This window comes from Littorina saxatilis, linkage group LG9 (genome assembly GCF_037325665.1).
Source record: "Littorina saxatilis isolate snail1 linkage group LG9, US_GU_Lsax_2.0, whole genome shotgun sequence".
NCBI classification, from domain to species: Eukaryota; Metazoa; Mollusca; class Gastropoda; order Littorinimorpha; family Littorinidae; genus Littorina; species Littorina saxatilis.
In genome coordinates, this window is record NC_090253.1 from 64,927,128 (window position 1) to 64,950,556 (window position 23,429).

The 23,429-nt window shown below is 45.3% G+C and overlaps 1 protein-coding gene across 1 annotated transcript; it reads left to right on the top strand.

Annotated features, from left to right (window-relative positions):
- The first annotated feature begins 290 nt into the window (after positions 1 to 290).
- On the top strand, positions 291 to 22,887 carry LOC138976817 (beta-glucuronidase-like). Its single transcript, XM_070349712.1, has 12 exons — positions 291 to 500; positions 8,861 to 9,037; positions 10,559 to 10,731; positions 12,185 to 12,327; positions 12,604 to 12,809; positions 14,343 to 14,474; positions 15,151 to 15,326; positions 17,423 to 17,572; positions 18,856 to 18,940; positions 19,770 to 19,949; positions 20,848 to 20,983; positions 22,607 to 22,887. Exons 1-12 carry the CDS (start codon positions 300 to 302, stop codon positions 22,729 to 22,731), a joined length of 1,884 nt encoding a protein of 627 aa, XP_070205813.1. The 5' UTR covers positions 291 to 299; the 3' UTR covers positions 22,732 to 22,887.
- The last annotated feature ends 542 nt before the right edge of the window (positions 22,888 to 23,429 follow it).

Sequence of the window (23,429 nt, forward strand, 5' to 3'; positions counted from 1 at the left end):
GGCGAACATCGCTCCACAGCATCGCTTAGGAGGTGACAGCCTGGCTTCTCCTCTTCCCCCCTGCATTTTTATTTTTTATTTTCATACAAAGCCGGGTTTTCCCGTGCAACATGCCCCTAATGGTTTTGCCGTGAGGGCGTAAAACTTACATTTTCTCTTACAAACATTTTAATCAAAAATACTGTTTGAACATTTGTTAATTTTCGATCTATGGAGAGCACCAGATTGCAGTGGCCTCCCCCGTGTATAAAAGCGGGCGAGCGTCACCGACATGTCAGTCTTAACTGAGACAGGGCAAGATGGCAGCAGAGTGCCTACCACCCAGCCTGCTTATCTTGGGTCTGGCTGTCTCCGTTGTGTGTGCGGGCAGCCTGTATCCCCGAGACTCGGAGAGTCGCGTCGTCAAAACCCTGGATGGGATATGGGATTTCAGGGCTGATTATTCCAACTCGAGGAACGACAGTTTTCAGCACAGCTGGTGGAGTCAACCACTGTCTGCCGTGAGTAAACACTGCATGAAACACCCTCACAGCCAGCCAGCAAACTAAACATCCAACTTACAGTCGCATTTGCGCTGGCGAGACCCTCTCAATAACGTGCGTGCGTGTGTGTGTGCGTGCGTGTGTGGGTGTGTGTGACTATGTTTGAATTTATTCGGATTTAGTTCTCTTTCCTTGTTTGTATTATGATTATGTAAGTGTAAAGCGCTCTGGGCTTGTCACCACGAGGTTTACGCGCTATATAAGTAATCGTTATTATTATTATTATTAACGTGCACCTACCCATTGCGACCACCACAAGGGAACCCCAACGAGTTCTTTCTTCCTATATAATTCACCTTCAAATAACGACCACCTGTCTATATAATTCACCCTCCCATAGCAACCACCTATATATATATAATTCACTTTCCCATAGCGACCACCTGTAATGTAATTCACCCTCCCATAGCGACCACTTGTCTATGTATTTCACCTTCCCATAGCAACAACCTGTCTATATAATTCACTTTCCCATAGCGACCACCTGTCTATATCATTCACCTTCACATAGCAACAACCTGTCTATATGTAATTCACCTTCACATAGCGACCGCCTGTCTATATAACTCACCTTTCCATAGCGACCACCTGTCTATATAACTAGAGAACACTACATGGCTTGCTGTATTGTACCAGATTTACACGAGTTGTTTTTTTAAAATATTGAACTGCGAGCGAAAGCGAGCTGTTCACTATTTGAAAAAGCAACGAGTGTAAATCTGGTACGACACAGCAAGCCATGTAGTATTCTGTTTATCCTACATACTGTACTTACGTACGTGTATTTTACTGAAAATGTCCTGCAGTCGAGGCAGCTAATTTGAAGACGCTTGTTTTGGAACCTCGATCTCTTCTAAAGCCTCGTGTGCAATCGATTACGTCAAAGTAAAGAAACGTCACTCTGAAAGTGTGGTGTGACGTGTTAGTTCTAAAAATTCATCGAGGGTAATTAGCGAGCGCAATTTTTGTTTCTATAATGTTTGTCTATCGGTGACTTTGGCATCTTAAGCAGTGGAAAAACAAGTCCCTGCCAGACTTGCTTAACATGACCTCATTTACATGATATACACGCGTGTGATTTGAACGATTATTATCTCACAAGTGTCTCTCTCACGTATGTAGGATAATTCACCTTTCCATAGCGACCACCTGTCTATATAATTTATCTTTTCATAGCGAACACCTGTCTATATAATTCACCTTCCCTTAGCAACAACCTGTCTATATAATTCACCTTTCCATAGCGACCACCTGTCTATATAATTCACTTTTTCATAGCAACAACCTGTCTATATAATTCACCTTTTCATAGCAACAACCTGTCTATATAATTCACCTTTCCATAGCGACCACCTGTCTATGTAATTCACCTTCACATAGCGACCACCTGTCTATATAATTCACTTTCCCATAGCGACCACCTGTCTATGTAATTCACTTTCCCATAGCGACCACCTGTTTATGTAATTCACATTTCCATAGCGACCATCTGTCTATATCATTCACCTTCACATAGCAACAACCTGTCTATATGTAATTCACCTTCCCATAGGGACCATCTGTCTATATCATTCACCTTCACATAGTGACCACCTGTCTATGTAATTCACTTTCCCATAGCGACCACCTGTCTATATAATGCACCTTTAAATAGCGATCACCTGACTATATAATTCACCTTTTCATAGCAACAACCTGTCTATATAATTCACCTTTCCATAGCGACCACCTGTCTATGTAATTCACCTTTCCATAGCGACCACCCGTCTATATAATTCACCTTCCCATAGCGAACACCTTTCTATATAATTAACCTTCCTATAGCAACAACCTGTCTATATAATTCACCTTCCTATAGCGACCACCTGCCTATATAATTCACCTTTCCATAGCAACCACCTGTCTATATAATTCATCTTTCCATAGCGACCACCTGTCTATCTAATTCACCTTCATTTACGAACAACCTATTTATATATTTCACCTTCTCATAGCGACAACCTGTCTATGTAATTCACCTTCCCATAGCGACAACTTGTCTATATCATTCACCTTTCCATAGCGAAAACCAGTCTATGTAATTCACCTTTCCATAGCGAAAACCAGTCTATGTAATTCACCTTTCCATAGCGACCACCAGTCTATATAATTCACTTCATTTACGAACAACCTATTTATATAGTTCACCTTCTCATAGCGACAACCTGTCTATGTAATTCACCTTCCCATAGCGACAACTTGTCTATATCATTCACCTTACCAAAGCGAAAACCAGTCTATGTAATTCACTTTTCCATAGCGACCACCTGTCTGTATAATTCACCTTCCCATAGCGACCACCTGTCTATGTAATTCACCTTTACATAGCGACCACCTGTCTATGTAATTCACCTTCACATAGTGACCACCTGTCTATATAATTCACCTTCCCATAGCGACCACCTGTCTATGTTATTCACCTTTACATAGCGACCACCTGTCTATGTAATTCACCTTCACATAGTGACCACCTGTCTATATAATTCACCTTCACATAGTGACCACCTGTCTATATAATTCCCTTTCCCATAGTGACCACCTGTCTATATAATTCCCTTTCCCATAGCGACCACCTGTCTATGTAATTCACCTTCACATAGTGACCACCTGTCTATATAATTCACCTTCCCATAGCAACAACCTGTCTATATAATTCACCTTCCTATAGCGACCACCTGTCTATATAATTCACCTTCCCATAGCGACCACCTGTCTATATAATTCACCTTCACATAGTGACCACCTGTCTATATAATTCCCTTTCCCATAGCGACCACCTGTCTATAATTCACTTTCACATAGCAACAACCTGTCTATATAATTCACCTTCCTATAGCGAACACCTGTCTATATAATTCACCTTACCATTGCGACAATCTGTCTAAATAATTCCCTTTCCCATAGCGACCACCTGTCTACGTATTTCACCTTCCCATAGCGACCACCTATCTGTGGAGACCAATTTTGGTCGCTCCCCTGGTGGTCGTCATAGACAGGATCGACTGTACTGTTAACACATTTATTTGCTGGTAACAATCCGAATACCATCACATATCAGACAAATCATGTCCAGAGGAAAACGGGTTTCTCTATACAAATAGCCCGACTGTTCCCTAACAAGCACGGTCAATACAGAGCAACAGGTTGTAACACCGGTCTACTAATGGACTATATTACTAATGACTCTGAATCTGAAAACAGATACACACTGCCAGAGTGTTACACCATTGATAATGTGCATGCTCGCCGATCGATGGACGCCTTAGTCCAAAAAAATGGGCGAAAACTCGTGGATGCCTGCCTGGATAACAATCTGTGTATTCTCAATGGGAGAACAATCGGCGATCTACAGGGACATTTTACTTGTATTACACCGCTTGGAGCGAGTGTTGTCGATTATTTCATATGTTCTAACACACTATTGAAAGATGTTCATTCCATGACAGTGCATGCCTTATCTAAATATTCTGACCACTGTCCATTAGAATTATGTATATATCTTCCCGTCTGTACAAAAAATAAGGCTGAAGGTTCATTCTCCTTACACTCCACAGGAACAACAAACTGCATAAAAACCAAACCCCCGGTCACGGCGGCTGTTTCATATATATGGACTGAAGAATCAGCAAAACGATTTCAAGCTGCACTGAACATAGCGCCAGTTCAAACATCTATTTTTAATTTGCAGCAAAAATTAAGCAATACCACCAGCACATGCTCACAGAATACTGATGACATAAACACTCGTGTTGAGGAGCTCACAAATATTCTCCAATCGGCTGCCGATATATCACTAACCTGCCGAACTAAAAAGGCCAACACTAAGAAACGAAGATGTAACAAAAGATGGTTTGACAACGAATGTGACAAACAAAGAAAAGAAGTTAGGTCACTTCTAAATGCCCTAAATAGAGACCCCTTCAACCGCGGTGTAAGAGAAAAATATTTTGCACAGAGAAAAAAGTACAACAGCCAACTACGAAAAAAGAAACTAACCTACAAAACCTCATTGGTCACAATGTTAAATGAAGCAATGGACAAAGACCCTTCCTCTGTATGGAAACTAATTAAGCAACTCAAGGACTCAGAGTCCGCACACAACCGGAACCAGACGCAAGTGAGTGGAGCCAAATGGATTGCCCACCTTGAGAAGCTGCTCGGTCAAAACACCGAGATAGACGGTACCCGTGATTCAATCATGAAAGAAAAGATAGCTCAACAAACACATCAAACAAACCTACTAGATTTTCCAATAACAGCCACAGAGATAGAAAAGGCTGCTCGAAATATAAAGCTGAAAAAATCTCCAGGAATAGACGGTATTACAAATGAAATGATCAAAACAAGTCTCCCTGTATTGAGGCCTATCATACAACAGCTCTTCAACCAGTTAATACAATATGGAACATATCCCGAACAATGGAAGAAAGGAGTGAATGTGCCCATATTCAAAAACGGAGACCCACACAACACTAGTAACTACAGAGGCGTCACTCTTAACAACACAATGGCAAACTTTTTCTGTCAGGTCATTAACAATAGAATAACAAACTTCCTCGAGAACAACAGCCTGCTAGCTAAAGAGCAAGCCGGCTTCAGAAAATCGTCTCGAACGCAAGACCAAGTGTTCATCCTAAAAAAGCTAGTCAATGATACCCTCAGAACTACAAATGGCAGACTGTACGGCTGTTTCATTGACTTCGCTAAGGCATTCGACAGTATCTGGCACACAGGATTACTATATAAGATGCAGGAGATAGGAGGCAAACTACTGCAAGTTGTGCAAGAAATGTATAATAATGCAACCGTATGCTCAAAGACAGAAGTCGGCCTATCGCGGGAAATCACAGTAAGAAAAGGTGTTCTCCAAGGTAATACCCTAAGCCCAACACTGTTTAATATTTTTATTAATGACATAGTTGATAGCTTAAAAGACTGTGACTCCCCAACTGTGGATGAGGCTGGACTCGTTCCGGTGCCATGCCTAATGTATGCTGACGACATTGTTATTCTCTCAACTACAAAGAAAGGATTACAGGACAAACTCAACAGCCTCCATGAATACTGCAATAAATGGGGATTACAAATTAATCGCGAAAAAACAAAGGTGATAGTTTTCTCCAAGCACGAACCCATACTCCCCCTCTTCTTCAAAATTGGCGATGCCATAATCAATACTACAGACAACTACAAATATCTCGGCATCATATTCAATAAACGCGGAGACATGAAAATGGCACAGAACCATCTCTCCCGACAAGGGAGCAAAGCTCTGCACTCGCTCAAACGAGCAGTACGAACAAAGAACATAAGTGTCCCAGTAATGGCGAAACTCTTTGATACATTAGTTGCACCTATTCTGACCTTTGGCTCTGAAATTTGGCTCCCTTACTGCAAAGATATAAACTTAAAGGACACGCAGAACCTTGAGAATAATCTCCTTGAAAAATGTATAACGACTGTCCTTCCGCATGAAAACGTACACATGAAATTCTGCAAGCAACTTTTAGGAGTACACAGAAAATCAATGAATTTCCCAGTACTGGCTGAATTGGGCAGATTTCCGATCAGCACAAAAATATTGGGACAGATCATATCATTTTGGTTGCACATCATGGAATCTGACCAACATGGGCTTCTTAGGCAAACTTACTCAAGCCTTCTCTCACAAGAACATAAAGAGGAAAATAAATGGCTCTTATTTGTACGCGAGTTCCTGACTTCCTCAGGCTTCAAACACGTGTGGCAAAACCAAAGCACAATACACCCGGCAAGACTGAAACACGCGCTAACAAAACATGTAGAAACTCAATTTGTCAGGCTCTGGAGGACAAAATCAAAACTTGACTAAATATAAAAAGAAGGAAACTCCTCTAAACTACAGTTTTACAAGGGAGTGTCACACGACTACTCTCTACAACCCTATCTTTTGCTAACACAAGAACACAGACAGGCTATGAGCAAACTACGTATAAGTGCCCATGACTTAGAAATCGAAAAGGGCAGATACACGGGAACACCAAGGGAGGAAAGACTATGCAGAAACTGTGGAGTGGTGGAGGATGAACTTCACTTCCTTGATTCATGTACAATGTATACTCATCTCAGGCAACAGTTATTACCGAATACTTCCACCGGCAGTGATGAAATAAGAGTCAGTTCTCTGTTTACTGACAGCGACATCCAAAGGCAATTGGCAAAATATGTGTACGATTGTTTTCAACTACGCAGATGCAATGCGTCTTCCGACTGTCCTCAATAACCTATGCTCATCTTCAGGTCCTCTTTGTTCACCCTGTTCCACTTGGTTTTGTATTACATGTATGTTATGTTTATATTGCTATTTTTTCCTGTACTTATGTATCTTGAATGTGTCAATAGGCTATGTGCTTTAATGACAATAAATTCTGATTCTGATTCTGATTCCGTCACATGCTGGACGCACTCATCCACCGCCACTCTTATAATGATGCGGAACAAGGTTGTGTCTGCCTAACGCCGTAGTTTTGCCTCTGTGTGTGAGTGAGTGTGTGTGTGTGTGTGTGTGTGTGTGTGTGTGTGTGTGTAAGTGTGTGTGTGTGTGTCAGTGTGTGTGTGTGTGTGTGTGCGCGTGCGTGCGTGCGTGTGTGTGTGTGTGTGTGCGTGCGTGCGTGCGTATGTGTGTGTGTGTGTGTCCGCATGCGTGCGTGCGTGCGTGTGTGTGTATGTGTGTGTGTGTGTGTATGTGTTTGTGTGTGTTTGTGTTTGTGTGTGTGTGTGTGTCACAATCCTCTGTACTGTGCTGTGCTACTAATTGTGGGTTGTCCTGCCAAGGTCATTGCCAGCCATTGTTCAGCCTTATCAGCACGGCTGGCAGAAGCTTCTATTCGTTTTCGGTACACCCGCGTGCTTGTATATGTCTGATCAGTGCAAGGTTTCTTTGTTTTATGATTGAATGTCTTTGAACCTAAAATGAGGTCGAGGTAGCATTCGTGTCAGATCGCAGAGGCACAAGACATCTGTTTGTTTTTGTTTTGTTTTCTTGAGAAGGGGGGGGGGGGGGTGGGGGGGCTAATAGTTTCAAGAAAAATAAAAGTAAAATGCTTGACGTCGAAAACAATATGAGTTGTTTGACCATTTTACTATAGCCCTTTACATAGGCCTGGTGGGTAGGCCATATTGACCCTTTTACTATTGAGGTCTAACGAATGACGTATCACAACGTGCGCTGTCATCCTTGGCGGTCAAGAATACCGCGGGCGCCGCCGCGATCATTGCGCAGACGACACTTGTAGACCGCCAATATTTTTTGTGCGCATCACGTGCTCCACATAAATCGGCCGGAAACGAAGCAATTGGGAAACCTGGTTAGCCCTTTACATAGTCCTGATGGGTAGGCCATGTTGACCCGTTTACTATAGCCCTTTACATAGTCCTGAATGGTAGGCCATATATTGACCCTTTTACTATAGCCCTTTACATAGTCCTGATGGGTAGGCCATATTGACCCTTTTACTATAGCCCTTTACATAGTCCTGATGGGTAGGCCATATTGACCCTTTTACTATAGCCCTTCACAGAGGCCTGATGGGTAGGCCATATTGACCCTTTTACTATAGCCCTTCACATAGGCCTGATGGGTAGGCCATGTTGACCCTTTTACTATAGCCCTTCACAGAGTCCTGATGGGTAGGCCATGTTGACCCTTTTACTATAGCCCTTTAACTGATGGGTAGGCCATATTGACCCTTTTACTATAGCCCTTCACAGAGTCCTGATGGGTAGGCCATGTTGACCCTTTTACTATAGCCCTTTACATAGTCCTGATGGGTAGGCCATATTGACCCTTTTACTATAGCCCTTTACATGGACCTGATGGGTAGGCCATATGTGACCCTCCACCACGAAATGAGTCGCATGTCACCTCGCGCGGTTCTGTGCAAGGCTTAATATAAATCCGGGGAGTGTCTGGTAACAGTGTGAGGGTCACCTTAGTCACAGGCTTGTAACTCAAACAGTTTTCGCACTTTTCTAACACGGTTTTCACAACTGGATAGAGCATAAAACGCTCTTTAGGAAAATGTAAAAATATAAAAATCATGCAAAGGTGACATGCGACTCATTCCGTGGTGGAGGGTCACATATTGACCCTTTTACTATAGCCCTTCACAGAGGCCTGATGGGTAGGCCATTTTGACCCTTCCACGCACGACATTCTCGACAGCAGAAAGTGATGCGTATCCCGGCAACTCCTAACCCCGCAAAGCTGTGATGTAAGTGCAGGTGGGTTTCCGTTTCAGAGTGGTGACGTCATGCCCATGCCCGTGCCGTCCAGTTACAACGATATCTACAACGACAAGGCGCTGCGAGACTTTGTGGGCTGGGTGTGGTACGAGACCCAGTTCTTCGTGCCTTCAGACTGGCGGGACCAGCGTGTGGTGCTCAGACTGGGCAGTGCTCACTACTACGCTGTGGTGGTCAGTACAGTGTTGTCGGGAAGGAGGTGGAGGGGTGCGGGGGTTGCGGTACGATACAGACGGAGACAGTGGGATGTTGATAAGACACATCTGTTGGTGGCCAGAGAACGGCAGTGAACAGGTTTGTTCAAGGTTGGGCCGTGCGTACCGACGACCGTGTAAGCAACGGCAATGAACTTCCTTAAAACTCAATAATCTAAACAAATTATATTGCTCTGATCGCGTTGATTTGATTCAGAAAAAAACCCAACATACAGAGATGTTGATGCACATGGGATACATTTCAAAGAACCTAAGGACTTAGTTTATACACCTTCACAAAACACAGTGACGCTCATTCGAAAAACAATCATGCAATGGCCCGGTTCCTCTTGACAATAATCGACTGGCCAAAAGTATCAATCTTTCCAAGCCAACTGTTTGCTTTTACCCGTGTATTGCCAAGTGTGTTGTCTGACAAAATGAACACATGGACAGTGTGCGTTGTTTGCAGTGTGTAATTTATGTACCGCGTGTCGTGCACAGTGTGTAATCTATGTACCGCGTGTCGTGCACAGTGTGTAATCTATGCACCGCGCGGCGTGTCGTGCACAGTGTGTAATCTATGTACCGCGTGTCGTCACAGTGCACAGTGTGTAATCTATGTACCGCGTGTCGTGCACAGTGTGTAATCTATGTACCGCGTGTCTTCGTGACAGTGTGTAATCTATGTACCGCGTGTCGTCACAGTGCACAGTGTGTAATCTATGTACCGCGTGTCGTCACAGTGCACAGTGTGTAATCTATGTACCGTGTGTCAGTCTTGCACAGTGTGTAATCTATGTACCGCGTGTCTTGCACAGTGTGTAATCTATGTACCGCGTGTCGTGCACAGTGTGTAATCTATGTACCGCGTGTCTTCGTGACAGTGTGTAATCTATGTACCGCGTGTCTTGCACAGTGTGTAATCTATGTACTGCGTGTCTTGCACAGTGTGTAATCTATGCACCGCGTGTCTTGCACAGTGTGTAATCTATGTACCGCGTGTCGTGCACAGTGTGTAATCTATGCACCGCGCGGCGTGTCGTGCACAGTGTGTAATCTATGTACCGCGTGTCGTCACAGTGCACAGTGTGTAATCTATGCACCGCGCGGCGTGTCGTGCACAGTGTGTAATCTATGTACCGCGTGTCTTGCACAGTGTGTAATCTATGCACCGCGTGTCGTGCACAGTGTGTAATCTATGCACCGCGTGTCGTGCACAGTGTGTAATCTATGCACCGCGCGGCGTGTCGTGCACAGTGTGTAATCTATGTACCGCGTGTCGTCACAGTGCACAGTGTGTAATCTATGCACCGCGCGGCGTGTCGTGCACAGTGTGTAATCTATGTACCGCGTGTCGTCACAGTGCACAGTGTGTAATCTATGCACCGCGTGTCTTGCACAGTGTGTAATCTATGTACCGCGTGTCGTGCACAGTGTGTAATCTATGCACCGGCGTGTCGTGCACAGTGTGTAATCTATGTACCGCGTGTCTTGCAGTGGGTGAACGGTCAGGAGGTGATGCGCCATGACGGGGGTCACTTGCCGTTTGAAGGGGAGGTCAACTCGGCGGTCAACTTTAACGGTCCTAACCGACTGACCGTGGCGGTCAACAACACGCTGCTGGCCACAACACTGCCCCCTGGCTCGCTGTCCTTCCATGGCGGCGCCAAGTGAGTCGTCACCTCTTGAGTGGTCACTCTTTAATTCTGTCTTTGTACTTCAGTCGTCACCTCTGGTCATTATCTCTGTCTTTGTACTTCAGTCGTCACCTCTGGTCACTCTCTCTGTCTTTGTACTTCAGTCGTCACCTCTCAGTGGTCATGCACTCTATCTGTCTTAAACCTCAGTCGTCACCCGGCCCTGGTCACTCTCGACTCTGTCTTTGCAGTACTTCACTGAGTCGTCACCTGTGGTCACTCTCTCTGTCTTTGTACTTCAGTCGTCAACTGTGGTCACTCTCTCTGTCTTTGTACTTCAGTCGTCAACTGTGGTCACTCTCTCTGTCTTTGTACTTTAGTCGTCACCTCTGGTCACTCTCTCTGTCTTTGTACTTCAGTCGTCACCTCTGGTCATTATCTCTGTCTTTGTACTTCAGTCGTCACCTCTGGTCACTCTCTCTGTCTTTGTACTTCAGTCGTCACCTCTGGTCACTCTCTCTGTCTTTGTACTTTAGTCGTCACCTCTGGTCACTCTCTCTGGGTTTACATTTCTCATGCACGATACCGTGGGGACACTGGAGCTCACCATGGGCTCACACTTTCACACCGCGACTCAGTGTTTTCTGCAGTGATGTTTATGACATGGTCAGTCAACGGTCACGATGATAGTTCGTAAAAAAGATAGTGAAAAAAACACAGTCGCCACATACCGTATGTGTGCAATGGAAGGTCGCTCGCTTCATGTTCAAAAGCCTGGACGTATTTGTTGTTTTCGTCATGGCTTACACTGAGCACCTACCGCCTTTATAACACACGTGTAGCGTTGTTAACACCGGTAACGCTGTGTCTTGTCAGCTACCCATGTAGTGTTGTTAACACCGGTAACGCTGTGTCGTGTCAGGTACCGCCTTTATAACACACGTGTAGCGTTGTTAACACCGGTAACGCTGTATCTTGTCAGGTACCGCCTTTATAACACACGTGTAGCGTTGTTAACACCGGTAACGCTGTATCTTGTTAGGTACCGCCTTTATAACACACGTGTAGCGTTGTTAACACCGGTAACGCTGTGTCTTGTCAGGTACCGCCTTTATAACACACGTGTAGCGTTGTTAACACCGGTAACGCTGTGTCGTGTCAGCTACCGCCTTTATAACACACGTGTAGCGTTGTTAACACCGGTAACGCTGTGTCATGTCAGGTACCGCCTTTATAACACACGTGTAGCGTTGTTAACACCGGTAACGCTGTGTCGTGTCAGCTACCGCCTTTATAACAGCTACCCATGTAGTGTTGTTAACACCGGTAACGCTGTGTCGTGTCAGCTACCCATGTAGTGTTGTTAACACCAGTAACGCTGTGTCGTGTCAGCTACCCATGTATAGTGTTGTTAACACCTGTAACGCTGTGTCGTGTCAGCTACCCATGTAGTGTTGTTAACACCGTTAACGCTGTGTCGTGTCAGGTACCCCCCGCACTACTTCGTGCAGAACGTGCAAATGGATTTCTTCAACTACGCCGGCATCCACCGTCACGTGCACCTCTACGTCACGCCCCGCGTCTATGTTGATGACGTCACCATCACCACCTCCATCAACGGTAACAACGGTAAGTTGGCTGAAACACTACAGTTTAACACTTGAAAACATAATATGTAATTCATATGAAAAATAATTCAATCCTCTGTGCAAACATTAAACATTTGGTGTCGCGTTGGGTTTGTAAAACACCTGTATAACACGCGATGTGATGTCCAGGTGAGGTAAACTACACCATCACGCTAGGGGGCGGCAGCGGTCACTCTCCCCCCAGTATTACACCTGTATAGCACAAGTACATACAACACCTGTAAAACACCTGTATAACACGCGATGTGATGTCCAGGTGAGGTGAACTACACCATCACGCTAGGGGGCAGCAGCGGTGACTCTCCCCCTGGCGTGGAGATCAGTGTGGAGGATCGCGATGGAAACACGGTGACGTCACATCCGGTCACCAGCCTGACGGGGACAGTGGAGGTGAACAACGCGCGATTCTGGTGGCCGTGGACCATGAAGCCGTCTGACCCCGGGTATATGTACACTCTCAAGGTATCGTTGCTGTTGTTTTTCATGGTGGTAGTGGTGGTGGAGGTGGTGGTGACGATTATGGTGGCCGTGGACCATGAAACCGTCTGACCCCGGGTATATGTACACTTCCAAGGTATCGTTGCTGTTGTTTTTCATGGTGGTAGTGGTGGTGGAGGTGATGGTGACGATTATGGTGGCCGTGGACCATGAAACCGTCTGACCCCGGGTCAATATATGTACACTTCCAAGGTATTGTTGCTGTTGTTGGTGATGTTTATGGTGGTGGTAGTGATTGTGGTGATGGCGCAAGAATCGTGTGGCGATGCTGGCAAGATGACGACTAAGACCACCTTGATAGCCGTGCAACTACCACAACTGGCTTTGCTGTCGCCGCGCTTTTTAAAGTTTAATCGAAACACATCTCGTCTGTTTCATCAAGGCGATTTGTACCCGCAGGCACTGTTGTTGTCTTTATGGCTGTTAACATTTTAGAAACTCTTTGAATTAGACCGACCGTTGGCTCCCAAACTTCCGATTGAGACTTTTTAGTTCTTTGATTTGTATGTAAACCAGTGATTATTTCTCATAAAAATGAAAAGAAGAGGAGGTGTAGAACCTTTGTGTCACGGGCCGCGCAGTAGGATAATGTTTGATCTGTGAATAAATGTTACGTCTCGTGTTTACCTGTGGGCATGGTCTGTGAATGAACTGTACGTCTCGTGTTTACCTGTGGGCATGGTCTGTGAATGAACTGTACGTCTCGTGTTTACCTGTGGGCATGGTCTGTGAATGAACTGTACGTTTCGTGTTTACCTGTGGGCATGGTCTGTGAATGAACTGTACGTCTCGTGTTTACCTGTGTGCTTGGTCTGTGAATGAACTGTACGTTTTGTGTTTACCTGTGGGCATGGTCTGTGAATGAACTGTACGTTCCATGTTTACCTGTGGGCATGGTCTGTGAATGAACTGTACGTTCCATGTTTACCTGTGGGCATGGTCTGTGAATGAACTGTACGTTCCATGTTTACCTGTGGGCATGGTCTGTGAATGAACTGTACGTCTCGTGTTTACCTGTGTGCATGGTCTGCGAATGAATTGTACGTTTCGTGTTTACCTGTGGACATGGTCTGTGAATGAACTGTACGTTTCGTGTTTACCTGTGGGCATGGTCTGTGAATGAACTGTACGTTCCATGTTTACCTGTGTGCATGGTCTGTGAATGAACTGTACGTTCCATGTTTACCTGTTGGCATGGTCTGTGAATGAATTGTACGTTTCGTGTTTACCTGTGTGCATGGTCTGTGAATGAACTGTACGTTTCGTGTTTACCTGTGTGCATGGTCTGTGAATGAACTGTACGTTTCGTGTTTACCTGTGTGCATGGTCTGTGAATGAACTGTACGTTCCATGTTTACCTGTGGGCATGGTCTGTGAATGAACTGTACGTTTCGTGTTTACCTGTGGGCATGGTCTGTGAATGAACTGTACGTTCCATGTTTACCTGTGGGCATGGTCTGTGAATGAATTGTACGTTCCATGTTTACCTGTGTGCAGGTGAACGTGTCTACGGGTGACGTGTACCGCCAGATGTTCGGTATCCGCACCGTGCAGGCGACCGACAGCCAGCTGCTCATCAACAGCAAACCCTTCTACTGTCTGGGCGTGGCCAAGCACGAGGACGCTGACGTGAGTATGATCACCGTTATACGATGACGTCAGTATGGCATGACGACCGTTACATGCTGATGTGAGTATGATGACTGTTATACGATGACGTCAGTATGGCGTGACGACCGTTACACGCTGATGTGAGTATGATGACTGTTATACGATGACGTCAGTTTGGCATGATGACCGTTACACGCTGACACAAGCCTCTTCTCCACACCTTCTCTGCATGATTCTGCATGCATAGTTAACGTCAGCCCTGCTTTATCTACATGATTCTGCATGCATAGTTAACGTCAGCCCTGCTTTATCTACATGATTCTGCATGCATAGTTAACGTCAGCCCTGCGTTCAACATAAATAAGGGATTCTAAATTGCGTACTGCATATTGTAGCGACGTCACATGTTTGTGTCAAACACGCGTCCTGGAAGAAACCGTCACCGTCCAATTCATTCCCTCGCTGGCTGTGTGTAGGTGTGTCAAGGTTTCATGTCCACTTCCAAGCTGCACACATACTTTCAGCTCAATCGACCCATACACAAAGAGACAGACAAACCGAGAGACAGACAGACAGACAGACAGACAGACAGACAGGCAGACAAACAAGCAAACAAATATACACAGTGAAACATATACACCCCGTAGTATACCTGGGTGTCAAACCTGGACTTCTCCGGGTGCCGTGTTGACAGATCCGCGGTAAGGGGCTGGACTACCCACTGATAGCACGAGACTTCGTCATGATCAAGTGGCTGGGCGCCAACTGTTTCCGCACGTCGCACTACCCATACTCCGAGGAGATGATGGACCAGGCTGACCAACAGGGGGTGGTGGTTATCGACGAGAGTCCGGCTGTGGGCATCAAGAAGTGAGTGACTAGGCGCTGTATATAATGTTATAGGGACACACTGTCTCCCTGTTTGTACCAAACCCACAGACTGCACATTGTGTTATAGGGACACACTGTCTCCCTGTTTGTACAAAACCCACAGACTGCACATTGTGTTATAGGGACACACTGTCTCCCTGTTTGTACCAAACCCACAGACTGCACATTGTGTTATAGGGACACACTGTCTCCCTGTTTGTACCAAACCCACAGACTGCACATTGTGTTATAGGGACACACTGTCTCCCTGTTTGTACCAAACCCACAGACTGCACATTGTGTTATAAGGACACACTGTCTCCCTGTAAGTACCAAACCCACAGACTGCACATTGTGTTATAAGGACACACTGTCTCCCTGTTTGTACCAAACCCACAGACTGCACATTGTGTTATAGGGACACACTGTCTCCCTGTTTGTACCAAACTCATCGACTGCACATTGTGTTATAAGGATACACTGTCTCCCTGTTTGTACCAAACTCATTGACTGCACATTGTGTTATAGGGACACACTGTCTCCCTGTTTGTACAAAACCCACAGACTGCATATTGTGTTATAAGGACATTACTGTCTCCCTGTTTGTACCAAACCCATTGACTGCACATTGTGTTATAGGGACACACTGTCTCCCTGTTTGTACCAAACCCACAGACTGCATATTGTGTTATAAGGACATTACTGTCTCCCTGTTTGTACCAAACCCACAGACTGCACATTGTGTTATAGGGACACACTGTCTCCCTGTTTGTACCAAACCCACAGACTGCACATTGTGTTATAGGGACACACTGTCTCCCTGTTTGTACCAAACCCACAGACTGCACATTGTGTTATAGGGACACACTGTCTCCCTGTTTGTACCAAACCCATTGACTGCACATTGTGTTATAGGGACACACTGTCTCCCTGTTTGTACCAAACCCACAGACTGCACATTGTGTTATAGGGACACACTGTCTCCCTGTTTGTACCAAACCCACAGACTGCATATTGTGTTATAGGGACACACTGTCTCCCTGTTTGTACCAAACCCATTGACTGCACATTGTGTTATAGGGACACACTGTCTCCCTGTTTGTACCAAACCCACTGACTGCACATTGTGTGAGGGACACACTGTCTCCCTGTTTGTACCAAACCCACAGACTGCATATTGTGTTATAAGGACTCCCTGTTTGTACCAAACCCATTGACTGCACATTGTGTTATAAGGACACACTGTCTCCCTGTTTGTATCAAACCCACAGACTGCATATTGTGTTATAAGGACTCCCTGTTTGTACCAAACCCATTGACTGCATATTGTGTTATAAGGACACACTGTCTCCCTGTTTGTACCAAACCCACAGACTGCACATTGTGTTATAGGGACACACTGTCTCCCTGTTTGTACCAAACCCACAGACTGCATATTGTGTTATAAGGACTCCCTGTTTGTACCAAACCCATTGACTGCACATTGTGTTATAAGGACACACTGTCTCCCTGTTTGTACCAAACCCACAGACTGCACATTGTGTTAAAGGGACACACTGTCTCCATGTTTGTACCAAACCCACAGACTGCACATTGTGTTATAGGGACACACTGTCTCCCTGTTTGTACCAAACCCACAGACTGCATATTGTGTTATAAGGACACACTGTCTCCCTGTTTGTACCAAACCCACAGACTGCATATTGTGTTATAAGGACATTACTGTCTCCCTGTTTGTACCAAACCCACAGACTGCACATTGTGTTATAGGGACACACTGTCTCCCTGTTTGTACCAAACCCACAGACTGCACATTGTGTTATAAGGACATTACTGTCTCCCTGTTTGTACCAAACCCACAGACTGCATGTTGTGTTATAGGGACATACTGTCTCCCTGTTTGTACCAAACCCACAGACTGCATATTGTGTTATAAGGACATTGCTGTCTCCCTGTTTGTACCAAACCCACAGACTGCACATTGTGTTATAGGGACACAGAACTATGGCCCAGACTGTGAACATGTTATATTGTGTTCCAAGGGCAGATACCTTTGGCTCAGTCTGTGTACATATTGTGTTATATTGTGTTCCAAGGGCAGAGAACTTTGGCGCGGTATCCCTGTCCCACCACAAGGACGTGATGACGGAGTTGGTGCAGCGTGACAAGAACAGACCCTCTGTCGTCATGTGGTCCGTGGCCAACGAGCCGTCATCCAACATGCAGCAGGCAGAGCCTTACTTCAAGTGAGTGACGTCATATGATGTCATCCAAGTGAGTGACGTCATATGATGTAATTCACTGCACCACTCTAAATAGGCGAATTCAACTGAACACTAGTGTTTACCACGTGCTACCTTTTGCTTCTACTATAATATACACTTTGTCATCATTTTCACGAAATTTCTTTCATAACCAGCTGTGAAATAAATCTCATGTTCCCCATGCAATGAATCCCTGGTTCCCATAGTTGCAGAAGCAGGTTACATGGATAATCAAAAGCAAACCCAATAGAAACGCTCGGTGATTCTTCGGCTCTTTTCATTAGCGTTTACCCAGACCTAGACCAGACGACACTGCTTCGCTAAGTTCCAAAGACGAACTGGCAAACTGGCAAAAGTATACAAAAAACAAAACAACTTTATGAAAGGTCATAAATTCATGCTTTATTACAAACAAATGAAACCTAGCGATATGTGTTGTCTTTTTACAAAGTCATGGAGTGCGTAGAAACTTGCTTTCACCCGCCAGCTTTGTTTGCAACAACGTGCTGTGGCCCCAAAACATGTATCTTCAAAATAGAACTCGCGGTTTTAAAGCATGCATGGCTCCCTGTGTTGATTTTGCACTTAGTTTCGCACCACCAAAATGATGACAAAAACGATGCTTGGTGGTTTGTTGTCAGACCAGCTTTTGTGTCGGTCCTCGGGGGGGGGGGGGGGGGGGGGGAGGGGCATATCAACTTTGGGTTCATGTTTATTGACCAAGGCCGAAGGCCGCGGTTAAATATGAAACAAATGACGATATGCTCCCGCTCGGACCGACAAAAAAGCTTGTCTGTCATCAACCCATCAAACATCTTATAATGTTCAATACTTGTTACAGAAAGGGTGTTCAAAATGGAAACTCTTCAGTTTAGAGTGTACTTCATGTGAGTTCACGGAGTTTGGTGTGCACTCCTGTACAGCAAGACAGAAGCTGGATTTAAGTTATGCTGGTTTGCCCAGTTGTGAAAATGTAAGACATACGATATCGATTAAATAAAATAAAATAAAAGAACGTCTCATTTCGACCCTCTCTATTGAAGTGAAATATCTGACGTAAAAAGATCAACAAAGTTCGAAAAGACGTCATAACGTGAGTAATGGCGTCACGTAAGCATTCTGTTCCTTCTTATGGGTGTCTCTCGAAGAAGTCACAAAGAATTTGAGAACGAAAATTACATTGTAAGGTGACCACCAGGCTGTACATGTGTCGTTAAATGCCCAGCTCTTTGCTATGCTCCCCTGACGTCATGTTCATTTTACAGAGACGTCATCCAACATACACGTCAGCTGGACCCCACCAGACCCATCACCTTCGCCACGATGCATGCCGCCAGTGACGACCGCGTGGTGAGTGTGTCACGTTGTCTGGTGCACGATTGACACGTTTCATATCACATCTTTACTGTCCTGTTATACTGACAACACTGCGAGATTGACACGTTTCATATCACATCTTTACTGTCCTGTAATACTGACAACACTGCGAGATTGACACGTTTCATATCACATCTTTACTGTCCTGTAATACAGACGACACGCTCGCACGCCGTGCCAAGTCTGTGCCCAGCTGTATTGTAACACATTGCAGGGCCGGATCTGGGGGGGGGGGGGGGGTTCGTGGGGTTCCGGAACCCCCCCCCCCCCCCCCCATGCCATCCCTGGCCATCCAATGTACCTCTCAGAGAAAAACAAATGTGGACTTTGGACCCCTGCCTTCAGTTCTCAGTGTATTGTAACACATTGTGCGAACTGTTCGATCTGCAGAAGCCGTGTTTCTTCACCTCTCAGTGTATTGTAACACATTGTGCGAACTGTTTGATCTGCAAAAGCCGTGTTTCTTTTCCTCTCAGTGTATTGGAACACATTGTGCGAACTGTTTGATCTGCAGAAGCCGTGTTTCTTCACCTCTTAGTGTATTGTAACACATTGTGCGAACTGTTCGATCTGCAGAAGCCGTGTTTCTTCACCTCTTAGTGTATTGTAACACAATGTGCGAACTGTTTGATCTGCAGAAGCCGTGTTTCTTCACCTCTCAGTGTATTGTAACACAATGTGCGAACTGTTTGATCTGCAGAAGCCGTGTTTCTTCACCTCTCAGTGTATTGTAACACAATGTGCGAACTGTTTGATCTGCAGAAGCCGTGTTTCTTCACCTCTCAGTGTATTGTCCTTTCAGGTTCAATTTGTGGACGTCATTTCCATCAACCGTTACTACGGGTGGTACACCGACACGGGCCACACAGAGGTCATCCAGGGTCATTTGTCTGACGACCTGAAAAGCTGGCGCAACAAGCACCACGACAAGCCGATCCTGATCACAGAGTACGGGGCTGACACTATCGCCGGTATGCACGAGGTGAGTTGTGTCACAGCTAGCTGTTCACATCCACATCACGTTGACCATGCATGTGCCAAATGAACTATCATGTGCCGTATTGATTTCAAACATGCCCCAAATGTCCGTGTCTAATGGGGCGAGGAGATAGCTCAGTCGGTAGCGGTGCTAGCTTTGAAACCAATGTACGCTATCGGCAATGGTTCCGAACCTCAATGTTCGCAAGGGATTCATTTCCAGAGTCAACGTTTGTGAAAACACCCCCGTGTACAAGCATGCGCACGATACATAGAGATTACACAACGTCATCGAGTGAGGGACCGAAAAATATTGAAACTCGAGGATGATTTTTTTGTGGTATCAACCAAGACCGTAGGTTACACAAAAAAATCATCCGAGAGTTTCAATATTTTTCGGTCCCTCACAAGATGACGTTTGTGTAATTTGTGTATACAATGATCAACGACAAAGACAAAAATTAAAACAAAAACAACACGAACTCTTTTCCATCGAGGAATGGTGGAAGGAAAATAGTGTGACCGGAAATAGATCTAGATCTAAATTGATCTCTATGACCCGTGCCTTGATACCATTGAGATCATAGGAGATGCACAGCAGTGCCGATACCAGGTTTCTTTAGCTTCACTTTAAAATGATATCAGAACGATAGTTATTCACTTGAAAGTGAACACAGGAGAGTTGTATACAGATCCTTAAATCACAGCAAAAAGTTAAGGCCTTAGAAAAAACGAATCCAAGCATTGAAGAAAACAATAGAAAGATGGGTAGCGCAGTTCTGTCATTGCACGCTATCACCAGGAATAATATCCCGAATTTCTTTGAGGAGCAAAAAAAATAAACATGTGCCAAATACTAATGTACCAAATACCAAACAACCTGTTTCGCGTGCTTTCCACAGGAGCCGTCGTTCGTGTTCACGGAGGAGTACCAGACAGACTTCATGTCGGAGTACCACAAGACGTTTGACACGTACCGCGCACAGTACCTCGTGGGTGAGATGGTCTGGAACTTCGCCGACTTCATGACGGTAGAAGGTGAGTCAGTGTCAAGGCATTCCTAAATTCGGCAATTATAACGATATCGGGTTTGTATTGGTTGTGACAGAGTGAATACTCTTGCTATCATTGGGACAAGATGTCCACACGTGCTCCGTGTCCACGAGTTTCAGACACGCCCCTCGCTCGTGACTGGCCTATAATGTCACGTGGACAAAGCTTGCCTCAATAAAGGCAAGAGTATTCATTATTTTCCCAAACCATACAAAACCGAAAGAGTTTTTTTTTTCTGGAGTTTGTCTTTTGAGCCCGAGGTTGACGCGTCGCGAAGTGTTTTTATAGAAAATGAATTCGAAGTGCCAAAGCTTCATGCCGCGAGCTTCGTGAAGCCCAATTGGCCCAGTTCATACTATGATCAGGCTTAAGCTTCATGCCGCGAGCTTCGCGAAGCACAATTGGCCCAGTTCATACTATGATCAGGCTTAAGCTTCATGCCGCTAGCTTGGTTAAGTACACTTGGCCCAGTTCATACTATGATCAGGCTTAAGCTTCATGCCGCTAGCTTGGTTAAGTACACTTGGCCCAGTTCATACTATGATCAGGCTTAAGCTTCATGCCGCTAGCTTGGTTAAGTACACTTGGCCCAGTTCATACTATGATCAGGCTTAAGCTTTATGCCGCTAGCTTGGTTAAGTACACTTGGCCCAGTTCATACTATGATCAGGCTTAAGCTTCATGCCGCTAGCTTGGTTAAGTACACTTGGCCCAGTTCATACAATGATCAGGCTTAAGCTTCATGCCGCTAACTTGGTTAAGTACACTTGGCCCAGTTCATACTATGATCAGGCTTAAGCTTCATGCCGCTAGCTTGGTTAAGTACACTTGGCCCAGTTCATACTATGATCAGGCTTAAGCTTCATGCCGCTAGCTTGGTTAAGTACACTTGGCCCAGTTCATACTATGATCAGGCTTAAGCTTCATGCCGCTAGCTTGGTTAAGTACACTTGGCCCAGTTCATACTATGATCAGGCTTAAGCTTCATGCCGCTAGCTTGGTTAAGTACACTTGGCCCAGTTCATACTATGATCAGGCTTAAGCTTCATGCCGCTAGCTTGGTTAAGTACACTTGGCCCAGTTCATACTATGATCAGGCTTAAGCTTCATGCCGCGAGCTTCGTGAAGCACAATTGGCCCAGTTCATACTATGATCAGGCTTAAGCTTCATGCCGCTAGCTTGGTTAAGTACACTTGGCCCAGTTTATACTATGAGCAGGCTTAAGTTTCATGCCGCTAACTTGGTTAAGTACACTTGGCCAAGTTCATACTATGAGCAGGCTTAAGCTTCATGCTGCGAGCTGCTTGAAGTACGCTTGGCCCAGTTAATACTATGAGCAGGCTTAAGCTTCATGCTGCGAGCTGCTTGAAGTACGCTTGGCCCAGTTAATACTATGAGCAGGCTTAAGCTTCATGCCGCGAGCTGCTTGAAGTACACTTGGCCCAGTTAATACAGGGTGACCCCCAAAAATGTCACTCACCAAAATGCTAATAACTTCTAAATCTGTTGACGTCATGAATGTTACAGGTGTTTGATGGGGAACCGTAAAGGTGTGTTGACACGTCACATGTTGTTACAGGGTGTTGACACGTCACATGTTGTTACAGGTGTGAGACGCGTGGTGGGGAACCGTAAAGGTGTATTGACACGTCAACGGCAGCCCAAGGCGGCGGGTCACCTGCTGCGTGCCAGGTACCTCAAGGTCGCCAACACTACCTGGCACACCACGTGACACTGCACACCACGTGACACCGCACAGAACACCTGCCTACATCCGATGTTATTAACACGACGGTCTTGTTTACAACCAAACCGTTGATTTTTAAATTTAGTGCGAACATACAGAATACAGAGATAAATAAAGCAGTTCCAGTAATGACGGGAATAATTAGAAGCATGGGTTTTGTAATAACCAATGATTTCTAATGACACATGACGTGTAATGACCCATGACGTGTGGTGACCCATGACGTGTGATAACCCCTGACGTGTGGTGACCCATGACGTGTGGTGACCCATGATGTATAGTGACCCATGACTTGTGGTGACCCATGACGTGTGATGACCCATGACTTGTGGTGACACATGACGTGTGGTGACCCATGACTTGTGGTGACCCATGACTTGTGGTGACCCATGACGTGTAATGACCCATGACTTGTAATGAACCATGACGTGTGGTGACCCATGACGTGTGGTGAACGTAGTGACCTACTCGCACCATCTCACACACACACAAAATTATATATACACACACACACACACACACACACTACCAGAACAAAATTTCGCTCGAAGTATCTTCAGTATGTTGATGAAATATTCTGAAAGTTTCAAGGTAATCCATCAAGTCATTGCTAAAGTGCGGCGCTTTTTGTCATGATTCCCCAAAACAATTACGCAAAAAGTCCCGTCAAAAGACCGCTCTTG